This window comes from Natator depressus, chromosome 2 (assembly GCF_965152275.1).
Source record: "Natator depressus isolate rNatDep1 chromosome 2, rNatDep2.hap1, whole genome shotgun sequence".
NCBI lineage: Eukaryota > Metazoa > Chordata > Testudines > Cheloniidae > Natator > Natator depressus.
Genome location: NC_134235.1, coordinates 63,712,944 through 63,731,931, shown reverse-complemented (window position 1 = coordinate 63,731,931; position 18,988 = coordinate 63,712,944). Strand labels below are relative to the sequence as shown.

The window sequence follows — 18,988 nt, the reverse complement described above, 5'->3', positions numbered from 1 at the left end:
TGCCATAAGGATAAGGTAGAATTATCAATAGTAATGCAAAAAAGGCTGAAGTGTTCAATAAATATTTCTGTTCTGTGTTGGGGGGGGGGGGCGGGGAGAAACAGATCATGTTGTCCTATATGATAGCACTCTTTCTATTCCACTAAAACAGCAAGGAGTCCGGTGGCACCTTAAAAACTAACAGATTTATTTTGGCATAAGTTTTCGTGGGTAAAAAAGCACTTTTTCAGGCAAGATGCCACACATTAAATGGATAAAAGCTGGCTAACTGATAGGTCTCAAAATGTAAATGGGGAATCATCATCGAATGGGTGTGTTACTAGAGGGGTCCTGCAGGGATTGTGGTTCTTGGTCCTATGCTATTTAACATCCTTATTAGTGACCTGGAAGAAAACATAAAACTATTACTGATAAAGTTTGCAGATGACACACAAATTGGTGGGTTGGTAAAAAATGAAGAGGACAGATCACTGATTCAAAGTGATCTGGATTGCTTGGAAAATTGCATACAAGCAAACAGTATATATTTTAACATGGCCAAATGTAAATGTATATATTTAGGAACAAAAAATGTAGGCCATACTTACATGATGGAGGACTCTATCCTCAGAAGCAGTGATTCTGAAAAAGATTTGGGAGTTGAGGTGGATAATCAGCTGAACGTGAGCTTGTAATGCAACACTATGGCCAAAACGGCTAATCCAGTCCTTGGATGAATAAACAGGGGAATCTCGAATATGAGTAGAGAGGGTATCCCTCTGTCTGGCACTGGTGCAGTTGCAGTTGGAATACTGATTCCAATTGCAGCGTCCACAAATCAAGAAAGATGTTGATAAATTGGAGAGGGTTCAGAGAAGAGCCACGACAATGATTAAAGAATTAGAAAATATGCCTTATAGTGATAGACTCAAGGAGCTCAATCTGTTTAACTTAACAAAGAGAAGGTTAAGGGGTGACTTGATAATAGTCTGTAGATACGTAAATGGGAACAAATATTTAATAATGGGGTCTTCAGTCTAGCAGATAAAGGTATAACATGGTCCACTGGCTAGGAGTTGAAGCTAGACAAATTCAGTCTGGAAATAAGGCTTAATTTTTTATTTTTTTTAACTGAGAGTAATTAAGCATTGGAACAATTCTTCAAGGTACATTGTGGATTCTCCATCACTGCCAATTTTTAAATCCAGATTGGATGTTTTTCTAAAAGATATACTCTTGGAATTATGTTGGGGAAGTTCAGTGGCTGTGCTATACAGGAGGTGAGACTAGATGATCACAGTGGTCCTCTCTGAGCTTGGAATCTATGAGTAGGTGTTGTGCTGGCCTTTTGCACAGTGGTGAATTTAACCCTGCTCTAGGAGAGTTTTTGCCTGGACTTATTTTAAGCCATGAGGATGCATTTTCAGCCTCATAACTATATACATGAAATTATAACCGGTAACATTACTATAACGACAATTACTATAATATAATTGTAACAACAATTACTATAATATCACGATAGCAACAATGCTTGGTGCATCATGAGCCTTCCGCAGACACCCAAGGTGACAAACTTTACATTGGATACCACACAGTCATTTTACAAGGATGAACATGGGGGTGCTGGGTGTTCCCCCGAGGTACAAAGCGTCACAGCATGGTAAAGTTCCTACAGCGTGGGGGAGAAACAAGGCAGCTGTGCCAAGGAGCTTTCGGCAAAGGATTGCAGAATACCTATGGGAAAGTTTCCTAGGGATTACTATGGAGGATTCCCAGGACATCCCAGTGTACATTAACAAACTTTTCTGCCTGGCTCCCACAGGCTGTATTGTTAATTTCTGACCCTTATCCTTCCTCTTCCATGTAACAAAGTAAATGAGAGCTCAATCTCCATACACTATGCAGTATTAAAGCAGAATGAGCACTTACCGGAGTTCCCTTCTCCTGAATCGTGTGCACCAGAGCTGGAGTGCTGGGACTGGCTAGACTCCTCTGAAGTCAAAAAGAGGTCCTGATTTGCCATGCCACCAGATGACCCTGTTGACTTTTGTCGACAAAACTGACAAGGCCTGAGTCAGTGGGGCTGTGACAGCAGGGCTGCAAAGGGCTCCCTGTGCTGCACCTGGAGCCTTTCAGAAGCAGGGTAGCTTCCCCCATGGCTGGGGGGTCGTCCTCGCAGTCCTAGCCAGGGATCTCGGCTCTATTCGAACCTTTGTATTATTCAAATCCCTTCCTTGTACTCCAGCATGAGATACGTGCTGTGGAGGTTTGGATAATAGGGTTTTGGAAAATGGGAATATACTGTATTGGCTTTTACAAGGGGCCTGATTAATCCTATTTCTTTATGTCTATTCTATATGAATGTATAATATAGTGTCAGACCTGTTTATAATTTTGGATTCAGCTTCCAGTCTGCTATTTTCATAAATGTCATTCTTGGCATCATAAGTAGTTAAACTCAAATTGGTCCCACCAGATCAGACTTGCAAAGTAGTAACATGAAGTCTTTTTATAAATGTCTGAATCAATGTATTTAATATAAGGTTATTGGAAAAATGTAAAGCTTATTTTATGGCTGCTTAATAAACACTGCTTTTCTCTTTACTTTTTTTTTTTTTTTTTTTTGGCTGGTATCAGGAAGCCTTAACATGTATGTGTTTCAGATTAGCAGGGCTTAAAATTATGCATATTTAAAAATCAATTGTAGACCATTTTATTTGGTATTCTATGTGTATCTACCTGCTATTTTGGCCTTCTGCAGAAACACATTTCAAAAAGTATGATATTTGATACACGCTTTTTTTAGAATAAAAGACATTACTTATTAAAGAGCAAGATCATACATTTAGATTTATATGCAATTAATTGTCTTCTCTATAGAAACTTATTTATCCACTCTCTTATTCTATGTAGGGTGAAAAGAAACTACATTTAGGTAGAGTGTTGAGAACATATATATGAGGGCATGCTTGATGTAATGCTGATGATTGTGCCCTCAAACAAGTATTAAGTACTGAGCTGTAAATTCACTTATCACCTCTGTCAGGTGGTGGTGGTAATAACTAGGGTTGATTATTTGTGGCAAAAAATGGCAAAAGTGATGACTATTCTGGCAATAAAATAAAAGTATAGACTATTGTGGCTTTTTTCTAAGGGGAAGTCATGGTGCACGATATTTTTCATGAAGGGAAATATGCTACTACATCAGATATTTGACAATAAATGTTTACAATAACTTCAAAACCCATGTGCTGTATGTACATGGAGCCAAATTTGTAAAACTTCATAGAGCCACTTGCTCAGTAGCAGGCTAGACAGGGTGACCAAGACTACGATTTTTCAGGGGTGCTGGGGGGGAGAAACCTGTCATGTTTTTTGTGATGGCATTTATGATCGTGGCAAACAAGCAACCTTAATGTAGTAGTATCTGTGGCAAATGCGTAACCATATCAGAATAGCATAAATACAGTCTGATGTGATTTCAGCATATCACATACAGTACTTTGGAACACTAATATTTCTGTTTGTGAGGAAAATTTCTTTGAGTAGATACAGACATGTATTTCACTTAAGGATGCGTGTGCCCAGCATGCAGGAGCCAGAGACTTTTGCCTAGCACTACCTGGAGAGGGTCAGCACTCTTACCCCTGGCTGTGGCCCCTCTCCTGGCTATATAAGGCGGTGCCACACTGATTCCCCTCAGGGTGGCGCACACACACTCCCACTCCCACACAATGTTGCTAAGGAGTCCTTTTCACTCAGCTCTCTCCAACCAAGTCAGTGACTACCAACATTTCCCTTCTGGGGGTTTGGGGGAAATGGGGCACATCTGGACTCGGTGAGGGTGCAGGGCCTGTGTCCAGAACAGGAAGCCTAACTCCATACCAACGTGTTGGAACCTTGGGCCATCCACAGTGCACGTTGTGCCTTCTGGGACTACATCATACATGCAGTGGTTCGCATACTCACAAACTATCAAAACAACGTACCATGTGAACAAGCAGGGATAACATTCCATGTTACTGTGTCTGGAGGCAGTCAACCTGTGTCAATGTTTTTGCATCAAAGATGACAACATTCCAGTAGCAATCCATTTGCCAGGAATGTAAAATCATCTTGCAAACCATCTCAGCCACGAGTGGTCCTTGAAGTGTTCTCTGGGTCGTCTTTGCAATGTGGGGCATCCCCATCATCAACCTGTTTGTGACGAGGGAAAACAAAGTCATCTATTCTGCTCCCGGAGAGGTCTCAGTCCAGGCTCCCTCTCCAACAGCTTCCACTGCAGCTGGCAGTGGGCTCTTTTGTATGCATTTCCCCCTATTCCGATCATTCCACAGGTCATCCTCAAGCTCAAGGTGGATCAGGCCAAAGGTCATCCTCGTTGCTCAAGTGTGGCCAAGACAGTACTGGTTCTCAGACCTCCTTGCTCTATCAGTTCAGCCTCTCGTACTGCTTCCTCTCCATCCCAACCTCCTCACTCAGGACCATGACTGTACCCTCCATCCTGCGATCAGCTCCCTGCAACTTATGGCATGTATGCTACATGGTTGAATGAAGAGGAGCAGCAGTGCTTGGTGGCTTTCCGTCAAGTTCTCCTCAACAGTAGGACGGTCTACTTAGTGAAGTGGAAGAAGTTTTTGGTGTGGTCCTTGACCTGTGGGATCCAACTGACAGGGCTCCCATCCAGGACATCTTGGAGTACCTGCTATGTCTTCAGAAATCGGGCCTTGCGCTCAGTTCACTGAGAGCGCATTTGACAGCGATATCTGTGTTCCGCCCCCTGACTCAAGGGAAGTTTATTTTTTTTCCATGCCATGCGGACAAGATTTCTGAAGGGCAGGGTGGATTTGATTTAAATCATGATTTAAATCACTAGTCGGGAAGACTCGATTTAATCATGGATTTCTATATAAAAGTGCATTCTTGTTGGTTGTTATAACCTTAATACATATTCTTCACAACTCCGAGATAGATGAGACCCAAAGTGGGTCTCTCTTATGGCCTGCTGGCATTATAGGTTTTCCCTTCTAGTGAGAGAATGGTATGGTAGATCTCAAATCAGTGAAGGCTATACTCAGAAAGACCTCAAGACTTCTGGAATATGCTGCTCAAACAGTTTCCCTTTTGTTTCTACTGCCTGTCCCTCCCCTCTCACATTTATCTCCAGTCGTCTTCTCATTGTCCAGATCTATTCCGCTCCCAACAGTCTTCTATTAACTGAACTTTCTGGAAGTTTGCACTTTTAGCCCTGGTCTACACTACGAGTTTAGGTCGAATTTAGCAGCATTAGGTTGATTTAACCCTGCACCCATCCACACGACCAAGCCTGTTTTTTCGACTTAAAGGGCTCTTAAAATCGATTTCTGTACTCCTCCCGAGCGGGGGGTTTAGCGCTAAGGTGGACCTCGCTGGGTCGAATTTGGGTAATGTGGATGCAACTCGATAGTATTGGCCTCCGGGAGCTATCCCAGAGTGTTCCATTGTGACCACTCTGGACAGCACTCTCAACTCAGATGCACTGGCCAGGTAGACAGGAAAAGCCCCAGGAATTTTTGAATTTCATTTCCTGTTTGGCCAGCGTGGCGAGCAGATCAGCACAGGTGACCATGCATAGCTCATCAGCACAAGTGACCATGGAGTCCCAGAATTGCAAGAGAGCTCCAGCATGGAGGTACTGGATCTGATCGCTGTATGGGGAGAGGAATCCGTGCAGGCAGAACTCCGTTCCAAAAGACGAAATGCCAATATATTTGCCAAAATCTCCACAGGCATGTTGGAAAGAGGCTACAACAGGGACACACAGCAGTGCCGCGTGAAAGTTAAAGAGCTGAGGCAAGCTTACCAAAAAACAAAGGATGCAAACGGTCTCTCTGGGTCAGAGCCCCATACATGCCGCTTCTATGATGAGCTGCATGCAGTTGTAGGGTGGGCCCCTACCACTACCCCATCACTGTCCATGGACATCTGTAAGGGGGGGAGTCTCACGCAACAGGGATGAGGATTTTGTGGATGAGGAAGATGAGGAGGAGGTTGAGGATAGTGGACAGCAGGCAAGCAGAGAATCCCTTCTCCCTGGCAGCCAGGAACTGTTTATCACCCTGGAGCCAATACCCTCCCAAGGCGGGCTCCCGGACCATGAAGCCGGAGAAGGCAACTCTGGTGAGTGTACCTTTGTAAATATAATACAGGGTTTAAAAGCAAGCGTGTTTAATGATTGATTTGCCCTGAAGACTTGGGATGCATTTGCGGCAAGTATAGCTACTGGAAAAGTCTGTTAACGTGTCTGGGGATGGAGAGGAAATCCTCCAGGGACATCTCCATGAAGCTCTCCTGGAGGTACTCTAAAAGCCTTTGCCATGCAGTGGAGGGAGGCCTATTCATGCTGAGCTGTTCGCGTTTGGCTGAGAGGGATCTTTCCTGATACTAGCCATGCAGTTGGGGTGGTGGGGTGGGGCGGGGCGTGGTGAAGCACATGTGCTATGTAATGTGAATCGCTTGATTTAGTGTGAAATAGTCTTCCCTTTGTTCTCTAAAATGTATCTTTTTAAATACTACTCTCCCTTTTTTTCCTCCCGCAGCTGCAAATGTTTCTACGCTCCCCCTATCATCTCCGTCCCAGAGGCTAGGGCAGATTAGAAGGTGAAAAAAACGCACTCACGATGACATGTTCTCAGAGCTCATGCAGTCCTTTTGCACTGAAAGAGCTCAGCAGAATGCGTGGAGGCAAACAATGGCAGAGTTCAGGAAAGCGTTAAATGAACATGATGAGAGGAGGGAGGAGCATGCTAAGAGGAGGCAGGATGCAATGCTGAGTCTAATGGGGGAGCAAACTGACTTGCTTAGGTGTCTGGTGGAGCTGCAGGAAAGGCAGCAGGAGCACAGACCGCCGCTGCAGCCCCTGTATAACCACCTGCCCTCCTCCCCGAGTTCCATATCCTCCTCATCCTGACACACAAGAACATGGAGGGGGAGGCTAAGGGCACCCAGCCACTTCACTCCATAGCATTGCCCAAGCAACAGAAGGCTGGCATTCAATAAGTTTTGAACTGTAGTGTGGCCTTGTCCTTCTCTCCTCCCCTCATCAATCACCCCACCCGGTGCTTCCCTCCTCACCCACTCCTCCTGGGCTACCTTGCTAGTTTTCCCCCTATTTGTGTGATGAATTAATAAAGAATGCATGATTTTGAAACAATAATGACTTTATTGCCTCTGAAAGCAGTGATCAAAGGGGGGAGGTTGGTTGGCTTACAAGAAAGTAGAGTCAACCAAGGGGGTGGGTTTTCATGAAGGAGAAACAAACAAAACTGTCACACTGTAGCCTGACCAGTCATGAAACTGGTTTTCAAAGCTTCTCTGATGTGCAGGGCGCCCAGTTGTGCTCTTCTAATCGCCCTGGTGTCTGGCTGCACGTAATCGGCCGCCAAGGGATTTGCCTCAACTTCCCACCCCGCCATAAACATCTCCCCTTACTCTCGCAGAGATTGTGGAGCACACAGCAAGCAGCAATAACAATGGGAATATTGGTTTTGCTGAGGTCTAACCTAGTCAATAAACTGCGCCAGCAAGCTTTTAAACTTCCAAATGCACATTCTACCACCATTCTGCACTTGCTCAGTCTATGGTTGAACTGCTCCTTACTACTGTCCAGGGTGCCTGTGTATGGCTTCATGAGCCACGGTATTAAGGGATAGGCTGGGTCCCCAAGGATAACTGTAGGGATTTCAACATCCCCAGTGGTAATTTTCTGGTCTGGAAAGTAAGTTCCTTCCTGCAGCTGTTCAAACAGACCAGAATTCCTGAACATGCGAGCGTCATGCACCTTTCCCAGCCATCCCACATTGATGTCGGTGAAACATCCCTTGTGATCCACCAGTGCTTGCAGCACCGCTGAAAAGTACCCCTTGCTGTTTATGTACTGGCTGCCTTGGTGGTCTGGTCCCAAGATAGGGATATGCGTTCCACCACAGTTAGGGAACCCTATTGCAGCAAAGCCATCCACTATGACCACATTTCCCAGAGTCACTACCCTTGATAGCAGCAGCTCAGTGACTGAATTAGAATTTATAATCCATATTCCATGATGAGATATCTTTGAGCTATAATGTATCTTAATTAAAACTGTCTTTAGATAGGGTTTTTTTCCCCCCTCAAAAAGCATTTTATCAAAAAAATCTGATTTAAATAAAAAAAAATCTGTGCGTTTTTTTTAATTTTTTTTTTTTATCATTGATTTTTTATCCACCCTGCTGAAGGGGCTTCTCTCCTCACATCCTCCAGTCTAAGAAACAGTTCCCTTGTGAGACATGAACACAGTCCTGGCAGCTCTGATGGGCCCTTCCTTCAGGCCCTTTGCGGCCTGCCCACTGTCCCTCCTGTCTCAGAAAACCATGTTCCTGATTGCTATCACTTTGAAAAGAATGGTGTGAGAGTTGCAGGCCCTAATGGCTGAGGCACCTTATACTCATTTCCCCAAAGACAAGGTAATGTTGTGACCACACCCAAAATTTTTATCCAAGGCAGTCTCTCAGTTGCATCTGAATCAAGCATTGTATTTACCTGTGTTTTTCCCTGAGATAGACTCTTCTCCAGAAGAACAATGCCTTCATTCTCTGAATGTCAGGGGATATCTAGCCTTTTACCTAGACAGGAGCAAACCATTTTGTGTTTCTCCTTGCTTGTTTGTGGCAGATGCAGACCGCATGAAGAGGCAAGCGATCTCTGCACAGACAATCTCTAGATGGACACTGTGTTGTATCAAGGCTGCATATGAGATAGCTTTGGCTATGCCTCCTCATTGCACACGGGCTCACTCCACAAGAGCACATCGATAGCATTCCTCAGTGACGTTTTCATACTGGACACTTGCTGAGCAGCCATGTGGACATCCATGCATCTGTTTAGGGACCATTATGCTATTTCTGCATCTTCCAGGCTGATCCAGGTGTAGGGATTGCAGGGCTGCCCTTCCAATTGCAGTAAACTCCAAACCTCTCTGGATTCGGGTACTGCTCGCAACTCACCTAGTTGAAATACACGCCTGCATCTACTCAAAGAAAAAGAAATGGTTGCTTACTGTAACTGTGGTTCTTCAAGATGTACTCCATGACCCACCCTCCATCCATCTGTGTGGAGTCTCCTCTTAGGCTTTTGCTGCGAAGCAACTGAGGGGGATCAGAGTGGCACCACCTCATATAGGCAGGGGAGGAGCTACAGCCATGTGGCGCGAGCACCACCCCTCAAAGGGCACTGCTAGGCAAAAGTCTCCCACTCGGCACACTGGCACAAACACACCTAAGTGGAATAAACGTCTACATCACATCTCGAAGAATCAGTTACAGTAAGTAACCCATTTTTTACCAGTGTGTGAGTTTGAGAACTATTCACTTGCTCAGAAAAACAAAAATTATATTTGTAGAATTCATGGAGCGTCTGGGTTTTGGAACTAAGGACAGAGTTGTAAAACCTTATTGGCATCCTGTCTGTGGTACATATAAACTTTAACAGCATACTGAGAGTAGCAGTTTTTAACTTTGTAAAGATGTATGTGTGGGCATAGCACCTGAAGAGTGGCTAGAGTCCTGTTTGTTACAAGTGTTCCAAGAAAGCAATTTAAAAAGTATAATTTTAAGTGTGTGTGTGTGTGTGTGTGTGTGTGTGTGTGTGTGTTTTCCCCAGTGTGCTTAGGGCATAAGCTTTTAATAAACTGTTTGTTACTGGTTAGCCTGGAAGGTCATAATGTTATTTGAGAAACCCATGTACACCACAGCAAAACTCTGCTAAAACAAAATATTCTTAACAATGTGTGTGGGTTTTGATTTTGTTTTCTTTAAAGATTTAATATTATGGATTCTTTTGTAGAGTAGATATGGCCTATGTCACTCTTGCTAGTAAACTCTTCTCCCTGATTCAAGAGGGCCTTTCTTGGAAGATAAGCTTATTCAATGGGAGTAAGTTCCTTGCAGATCCAGTATGCATATCTGGCAGAAGCCTCTCTTTTTCGATAAAATACCATGTATGCTTAATATTGTTTTCATTTTTCAAAAATCATTATCTTAATTTCAACTGAGTAACAATATTTTACTACCTGTGGGGGCCTTCTCCACATAAACGTTAGTATGTCCTAATCCTGCTCAGTGGCATTTTCTGACATCACTGGAAGACATATTGCACTATGTGGCTTAGAATTGGAGGTGAACGTTTCACATCTCAGTATTTATAATAACATGGTTGTCAGATGCTGGTGAGCATTTCTCTTGGGAAATGGGGGAAGGGAGCTCAGAGTCTGCTGCTGTGAATTTCTGCATTTTCCAGGAGCTGAATCTTGATTAGGCCTACTCTTCTGTCCACTGAACCTGTTTAACTTTCTGTAAATTGTTTACTTACTGTACAGTTGACTAACTACATTTGTCATTAGTTCCCTTGCCCTGAAGAATTTAATACTGTCATATATGCAGAAATGGATCTTTACAAATAGAAATAGTACAGGTGAATCTTCTCTGAAAGCTGCATGATGACACTTCCAAGGGGTTAGGGACATTTTGGTCTGCACAGAGGGGTAAAAATAAACTGGAGAATCTTTCACTATGACCACAAATATCAATCAGTGGGCCACATCCCTTGTGCTGAGATACCTTTGTAACAGAAATTCTTATCTACAAAAAAGAGAAACTGCCTAATATATGCAGGATCTCTGGTGTTTGTTTCACCAGTGGGTATGAAGATGACTTACATCCTGTTGCCTTTTGGCAAGCATTATGTATCAAATAGAAAGGAAACTGATTAAGTGGAGAGCAGAATGATATGAAATTAAATTCTGAACCATTTTCTGTTTTTCATAATAAAATGATTACTGAAAGAATTCCATCTGAAGACTGTTGAAAGCTGGCTGCAGTTTATGATATAACGGATAAAATCTGCATCCTTGGCCTTCCAACAACCTTTACACCAGCAGATGGTGGGCGTAAAGATGTCATTCATCATTTATTTACAATGGGCTTTATTTATTCTAGTGTCAACAGCTGCCCCAGGGAGCGGGTTATTGAATTCAAATGTGAAGCTCTGGGTTATTTGCTTCCTTTCAAATTTGTCTTCAGAGCTTAGTTGCTAGGAGTCCATTCTGTGTTCTAATAATGATTCATGTATTGTGAAGCCATTCAGTAAATTGGGTTGTCAGGGATTGCCAAAAAAGGTTTAGAGGTCTTGTTCCTGATCTTTCTTTCTCTCTCTTTTTCTTTTTTTATTAATGACATTCTGCTGTAGTCATCTTCTTATATGTGACTTTTCTTTCCAGAACTAGTGAGGTTTTGTTCCGCAAGCCCTCCCCACTCCCACCCCAAAAAACCCTCAATGTAATTAATAAGTTGGTAGCTTTTGTCACAGATGGTAATTTAATAAATGAAATAACTGTACTTTGTTTTCCTACAGGCAGGGCAAGAGTCCTTCCGTTCCATCACAAGGTCATACTACAGAGGGGCAGCAGGGGCTTTACTAGTATATGACATTACAAGGTGGGAAACTTACTGAAGGACATCAGAAATATTTTAGAATGTACAATTAGATTTTTTTTGTCTGTAGAAATGTTATTGATACGTTTAGATGTCAGTGAGTAAAATAAACTGAAATACAAGCCACGCGAAAACTGTAGTAAATGGAGTATTAATGTCACCTGGTTTAAATGTTGAAAAGTTAAGAAATGCCAAGTGAAGGTTGAACCTTATCTCTGTACCATATGGTCTTTAATTTCATGATTTACTTTGTTTTCTCAAATACAATACGTACACACCTGGGATCCTAGGTGGGCTTGTACTTGGGTGGCTAACCTTTGTTGCCATCTGTGTTGCCACAACTTTACGCCTATTTTTAGTGAGCTATCACAATCAAAACTAGCTCAGGTATACCTGCATGTGTTGCAATCATGTCTCCTATGCAGTATATCCTTAGAAGCCCTGCAGGATGTATAATCAAATAATTTCCAATTATGGAATTTACATATGCTATGTGCTCATTTCTTGCAAACCAATGGAGCTTCCAAGTTAGGGAGAGTAAAGTGCTTGTCTGTCAGTAGCTTTTCTTTTGCCCATTTTTTTTTTTTAACCCAGAAAACTAGGAAATTAGGACTGTCAATCACAGTTAACGCAAGTGATTAACTAAAAACAAATTAACTAGATTAAAAAAATAGTTGTGATTAATCACAGTTTTAATCACACTGTTAATAAATACCAATTTAAATTTATTATAAATATTTTTGGATGTTTTACTACATTTTCAAATATATTGATTTTGATTACAACACAGAATACAAAGTGTACGGTGCTTACTTTCTATTTTTTTATTACAAATATTTGCACTGTAAAAAAGAAAACAAAATAAATAGTATTTTTCAGTTCACTTCATACAAGTGCTGTAGTGCAGTCTCTTTATCCTGAAAGCGCAACTTTCAAATTTAGAATGATTTTTTTACATAACTGCACTCAAAACCAAAACAGCATAAAACTTTAGAGCCTACAAGTCCACTGAGTCCTATTTCTTGTTCGGCCAATCGCTAAGACAAACAAGTCTTATGGAAGATAATACTGCCCACTTCTTATTTACAAGGTCTTGTTTACAAGATCACCTGAAAGTGAGAACAGTCATTCGCATGGCACTGTTGTAGCTGGCAATGCAACGTATTTACTTACCAGATATGCTAAAAATTCGTACACCTCTTCATGCTTCCACTTGTAGGCTCTAAAGTTTTACACTGCACAACTGTACTTAGTCTGTAAGTGCAATTGTGTAAAAATAAATAAATAATAATTTTACATTTGTAAGTTGCACTTTCACAATAGAGATTGCACTGCAGTACTTGAATGAGATGAACTGAAAAATGCAATTTTTGTTTATCTTGTTTACAGTGCAAATATTTGTAATAAAAATAATATAAAGTGAGAATTGCACACTTGTATTCTGTGTTGTAATTGATATCAATATATTTGAAAATGTAGAAAAATATCCAAAAATATTTAATAAATTTTAATTGGTATTCTATTGTTTAACAGTATGATTAAAGCTTCTATTAATTGCAATTATTTTTTTAATATTATGACAGCCCTATAGGAAATTCTGTACAAGATCTTTTAAAAGTTGTTACAGCTGCATGGGTAAGCACTAAGAAAATACCAGAGTTCATGCTAAAAGCAGAACTTTACCGCTGCTCTCTGCGTCCATTGTCAAGTCAGCCTATACACCTCCCAGTTGCAGTGTAGATATACCCTAAGACACATCAGAGGCTTCTGAAGGGCTTACACCATTAGCCCCTGCTCCTGGCTTGAAAACTGTAGTTAGACGTGAGGTTCTGAATTCAGGATTAAAGCATTAGTGTTTTCAAAATGTACAGCAGACCTCCCTTTGCACCTTACAACGTTTGCAGAATCCTTGCCGTGATTCATGCATGTTTTCATTACAGTTTTTCATTACATATCTAACTTATTCACATTTACAAGCTAACAAAAAGGTGAAAAGTGCAGTATGTAATTTTTTTTCAAGGATTATAATTACTGAGTTAAAACAAATTTCATCAGAACAGGTAGCAGCTTTCTCAATAAGGGCTATTTCCATTCTAAGTTTCATCTTTTGCAGCCTCAATTGTACATCTGTTCAAAAAGAGTTGTAATTTTTTTGTGATTTTGTTTATAATGGAACAAGCATCTTTGTGCAGAAACTGTTTTTGGGGTGGGTTTTAGTACAAGGAGAGTGAAGACTATGTAAAATTTTTCACTTTTCTTAAAAGAAAAAAACTTAAACTTCCTAAAATATATATTCTTTTAGGCAGATACTAAACCTGGAAAATTGATCACCAGAAAATGGGGGGGTAGAATAGAAATCTTTTATCTTGACTGTAGCAGTTGCTATTGTATCCACTGCATTGGTGTGTTGTTTTGTTTTTAAAGTTTGAATTATTTAGGTAATTTAGAAGAATTCTTTACAATGTGTGGAGCCTTTTATTGATTACTCTTAATGAAAGTTATAGTCATGAAATCTACAGTTATATTGCTGAAAGCATCTTGTTTGAACTTACTTAGTAGCAAACTTGCTGATTTTTAGGCAAAGACAACCACCATTTTGTCCTTGCTTCACTGTTTACTGCTGCTTGTCTGCCTGTTCCTTTCCCCCAGGGGGAATTCTAGCTGTTGTTAGCAGGCATGTTTTAGAGCTCAGTGAGTTCACTGCTTGAGTCATGAGGTGGAGCTTCTGAGGCAGCATGTCTTCTAACTGGCACTCTGAACCCTGAACCTTGCATGCTGACTCTCTCTGCTGATAATGAAACAACAAAAACCCTGGAACGCTGAATTTGAGGTGTCTTTGAACTTGATGAGCTTTCCTTCCCATCACCCACCTCCTTCACCCATCCTTTTACCCCTGGCTCCTTTAAGCTGATAACATTCTAGTTATCAGAAAGAAGGAAAGATGCAGTTAAAACCTCCCATACTCCTTGTGGCCAAGAAAAGGAAGAGGGAGGTATGGCAAATAGTGGATCTTGCAGCAAAATGGAGCAGCAGCCTGTGGCATAACTCAAACTGGAAATCTTCATTAAAACTACATGAATAACACAATCAATACATATATATATATATATAATATATATATATATATTAGTTTAACAAATCTTCATTTTCTGCATCCTTTTCAATGCATTTCATGCTATTATAAAACTTTATTTTATTTTTCAGACTGCCAAGATGTACTTGCCACGGAATATGGGTGAAATCTTGGCTCCATTGAAGTCAGTGGAAGCTTTGCCATTGACTTCATCGGGGCCAGGATTTCACCCTTTATGTCTCATGTGTCAGAGTATATTGAGCTTTGATTATGCTTACAGAATATTGGCTTGTGTGTGAACTTAATGTAAGAAATTTTATCACTGAAGTAAATTACTAAAGAAAAATCTGTGGGTGATCGCATTTGAGCAAATACTTTTCTTTCTTGAAGCATCACTCTTAATTTTCATTCTTGTTCAAACTCAGGAGAGACACTTTCAATCACTTGACAACCTGGTTAGAAGATGCTCGCCAGCATTCCAATTCCAACATGGTCATTATGCTTATTGGAAATAAAAGGTAAAAATAAACCTTTATGAAAGAGAAGCTAATGAGTTTTCAGGTAATAAAGCTTTATGACCTGCTTGTTTAGGTAATAGTTCTCCTCTGATATTTGTGGTTCTTTGTAATCAATGTAGTAATTTTAGATCATTTTTAATCTTTAATGAACATAAAGATTTTTCAGTGCACAAAAAAACCCAACCCTTTTTTAAATAGTCTGGATGTAATAACCTCATACGTGGATGAGGTGTATGCACTCCTGCTCTGGTTAGATCATTCAGAAGTTATTTTAATTTAAAAAGACAAAATCCAGTAATTTAGGTTTAGTTTTTGATGCTGTTTATTAATCTTCTAAGCCTATATGCATTTCTTTCTGTTTCTAATACTACTTGAAATGCAAATTTTTGCATGTTTATGCCAGAGTGGTTACAGTTTTTCCCTAAATTTGACGAAAATCTGTGCCTTTTCCTGAAAGAATGGTGAGGAGGGGGAGAAGAAACATTTTTATATATAAAACTCAAAACTCATACTATGTGATTCACTTCATAAGCACATTTATTCTGAAAAAATTAAAAAGACACACACACACACTGTCCAAAATGAAAAGTGTGTTCAGTAAGTGAAACTAAAGTAGATCTGGTTACATTTTTAAAAAACTTGTACATCTCTATAAGCTAGTTGGAAAAATAAAAAATGTTTGCAACAAACTGACACAGTAACTGATTATCTAGACCTATTTTTCTTGTGTCTGGCCTTAGATACCGATATACTTTTTATCCTGCTTACTTGCATTTTCAACACCTAGCCTATTAATTTTCAGCAAAAGCAATCCAAATGTACTAAAAATGCTCTCTTGATTCTGAAATGGTTGAACAGGAACGTAGGTCTTTAGAACAATGACAATTATTAAATCAACTCTCATCTTGAGTTTTCTACCATTTTGATTCAGCGAACTGACAAAACATATTAGCAAACAGATTTTTTGGTAAAAATCTGGAACTTCAATTTCAAATACTAAAGGAGAAGGTAGAATTTCAGGATTTAAGTGATCTGTCAGCTATGTTATAGCTGCCTTTTCCTGGTCTGAGCTCAAGCTATCTCCATGCCTGAGCAATTCTACAAAGGTGTCAGTTGTAATGGTGATTTTTGTAATGTGGATACCTGTCCACTCAGTTGAACTGACTACCAGCTCATTTCACAATCTGGCTCATTCATCTAATATTTTTCCATGAAATCTTATTTCCCTGTAAAGTTAACTTTTAACATGCTCTGAAGTCAAGTAATTGTGAAAGCTGCCTAAAAATTTCATAATGCATATAATTTGGAAAAAGGACTGTATGGCTAACTGACAGTTTTCCATTAGCCAGTGAAATGGATTGAGTAGTCAAACTGGCAAATGCTAACATTACTGAATAAAATGTACAAACTACACCTGTTTTACTTAAATGAGTGGTCACACATTCTTCCGGTCATGTGAGCTAAAATATGGCCGTGGGAGAAACAGCATATCTTGTGGCAAATTAGATCTGTATTGTGTGTATTTGAGATATAAATACCACATCAGTTTGCGTAATACATTTTCTCTTTGTCCAGCCGTGTTAGAAGAAAGACAAGAGATGATAAATGTGGTAGGCTGCAATTTCATTCACTTAAAATATCTGGGAGTACCTGGCAATAAATGGTACAGTGCAGGTCATCATCATTTTCTTAATAATTTCCACGTAATACCCAACCTTGTCCCGGCCATCCCATTGCTGGGACCCTTCTTCTGTCACCTCATATAAGATGAAATGGAGGCTATAAAAGATCAGCTCCCTGCTGTTCAAGTCATAGGAGCCCTAAAACCCCTTTCTCAGGTCCTGTAAGGGATGCTTTCCATCAAATCCTTTTTCCAGTCCATTTTATCAGATAGCCATATCCCTTGCATACCAAAGACCTGCACTAGACATCTGCCATGAGTTTTATGTACTGTGTTGCAAAATATTATGCCATAAATCCCGTGCTCTACCTCACTGGGTCCCAGACCTGCTGATGGGGAAGGCGAAGGAAAACATCCTGTCCCAGCCTGTCCGGCAGTGAGGAAAAAATTCCTTCCCAGCCCCCAAAGAAAAGGGTCAATATTGTAATCCCCACAGCTGGTCATGAGAAAAACACCTGGTCCTTTTGCATAGTTGTGGATGGGTGCTACCAGCTCAATCCTGGTAAAAAATGCTTCTTTGGAGCTGCCTGGGGTATAAATAACCCCCATATACACTCAGCTCATCAGCAGGAAAACCAGTGACCTGACCCTGACCTGGCCTCAGCTGCTTCCTGCCCATCCATGTAAACTTTCCGCCTCCTTCCCACCCATTGTAGGGAGATCCCTTAAAGGGGCAGCATCCCTTTTCCACCAACCAGCAAGATAAAGACCTCCTGCATGAAGGCTACCGTGAGCATGTTTTCCCAAGCTGCTAGGGGACTCATCTGTTTCTCTTCTGCTAAGATATACTGCATGTTTTGAATGTATTATTTTGCAGTTATGCTGATATGTTTACTATAACACACAACTGGGAGTGTGATGATCTGTTAGTTTGCGTGCCACAATAATTAATATCACACTTAGAACTCCTATTGCTTAAACATAATCTGTTAATGTACAGAAATCTCATAACTTTGTTACTTTACAATGTGGTGAGATTTTTTTAAATGCCTTTAGAAAGCTACAATCCTGAAGCAAAAGGAGCAGTAATCTCCAAGAAACAACCTTTCTAATTTTTCTTTAGATTTCACTAGGCTTTAAAGGAAAAAATACACCCAGCTGAAATGTATATACTACAACAGTAGTTTTATTTCTTGAATTCTGGTAATGGGGAAGATTACTTAAGATATGTAAGTGTCCCTAACACCACAATCCAAGATATTGCTTAAATTGATGTTTCATTGTAAACATTTGATAAAGTATATGCAAATAATATAGTCAGAATAAGACTGTACAGTGCAAACTGCATTGTTACATCTGCACAATAACAAAGCACCAAAACAATACAGTTCCTATCACTTAATCCTTTCAAAAGAAGAAATAATGGCAAACCATTATATCTATACTATTCTGACAAGACCAAATACTTTAAATCACTGGAATGGGTGGGTAGGGATAGGATTGCAACCTGGGGTACCAGAAGATACAGATAAGACTTTACCTCCCGCCCCCCCCCCCCCAAAAAAAAAGAAAAAGAAAAAAAAGTTGAGAAATAGTGGGTTTGGACTGGATTCACCCCTCGGCTTACTCCAATTTTAAACTGGTGCAACTGCATTGAAATCAATGGAGTTGCTATAGTAATTTAAAAGTGGCATAACGCTGTCATGGGTTAATCTTATAGTGGCTGAGACTTAATACCCAGCATTTCTTTTCTTTACCCCTTTCTCCTCCCCAGTCCTCAGATTTTAGGAAATGTTCCTTTACTTTTAGCTTTTCAAAAAAGTGAATAAGTAGAATTTTGGGGAATAACTCTGACATCTCCTTAGGAAGATTAAGTTGGAAACAAAGAAGCCTTAACTCATTAAGTTAAGAAAACAAAGTACAGGAGAATTTTCAGTTTTTATAATTATTTTTATAATGATGGGGGGGGGAGAGAAAACCTTTTGTAGTGATAATCAAGGTGGGCCATTTCCAGCAGTTAACAAGAACGTCTGAGGAACAGTGGGGGGGGGGGGGGGGGGAATAAACATGGGGAAATAGTTTTACTTTGTGTAATGACTCATCCACTTCCAGTCTCTATTCAAGCCTGAGTTAATTGTATCCAGTTTGCAAATTAATTCCAATTCAGCAGTCTCTCGTTGGAGTCTATTTTTGAAGTCTTTTTGTTGTAATATTGCGACTTTCAGCCCCCAATTAAAACCTCTCCAACGCATCATCAAGGATCTACAACCTATCCTGAAGGTTGACCCAT

The 18,988-nt window shown here is 40.4% G+C and overlaps 1 protein-coding gene across 1 annotated transcript in view; it reads left to right on the top strand.

The window, feature by feature from the left end:
- The window catches only part of RAB2A (RAB2A, member RAS oncogene family), a 77,942-nt gene that overhangs the window by 34,843 nt on the left and 24,111 nt on the right, over positions 1–18,988 (top strand). The window contains exons 4-5 of the mRNA XM_074944335.1: positions 11,407–11,489; positions 14,985–15,077. Of these exons, the coding sequence (XP_074800436.1) occupies positions 11,407–11,489; positions 14,985–15,077 (176 nt within the window). The remainder of the gene's footprint in view (positions 1–11,406; positions 11,490–14,984; positions 15,078–18,988) is intronic.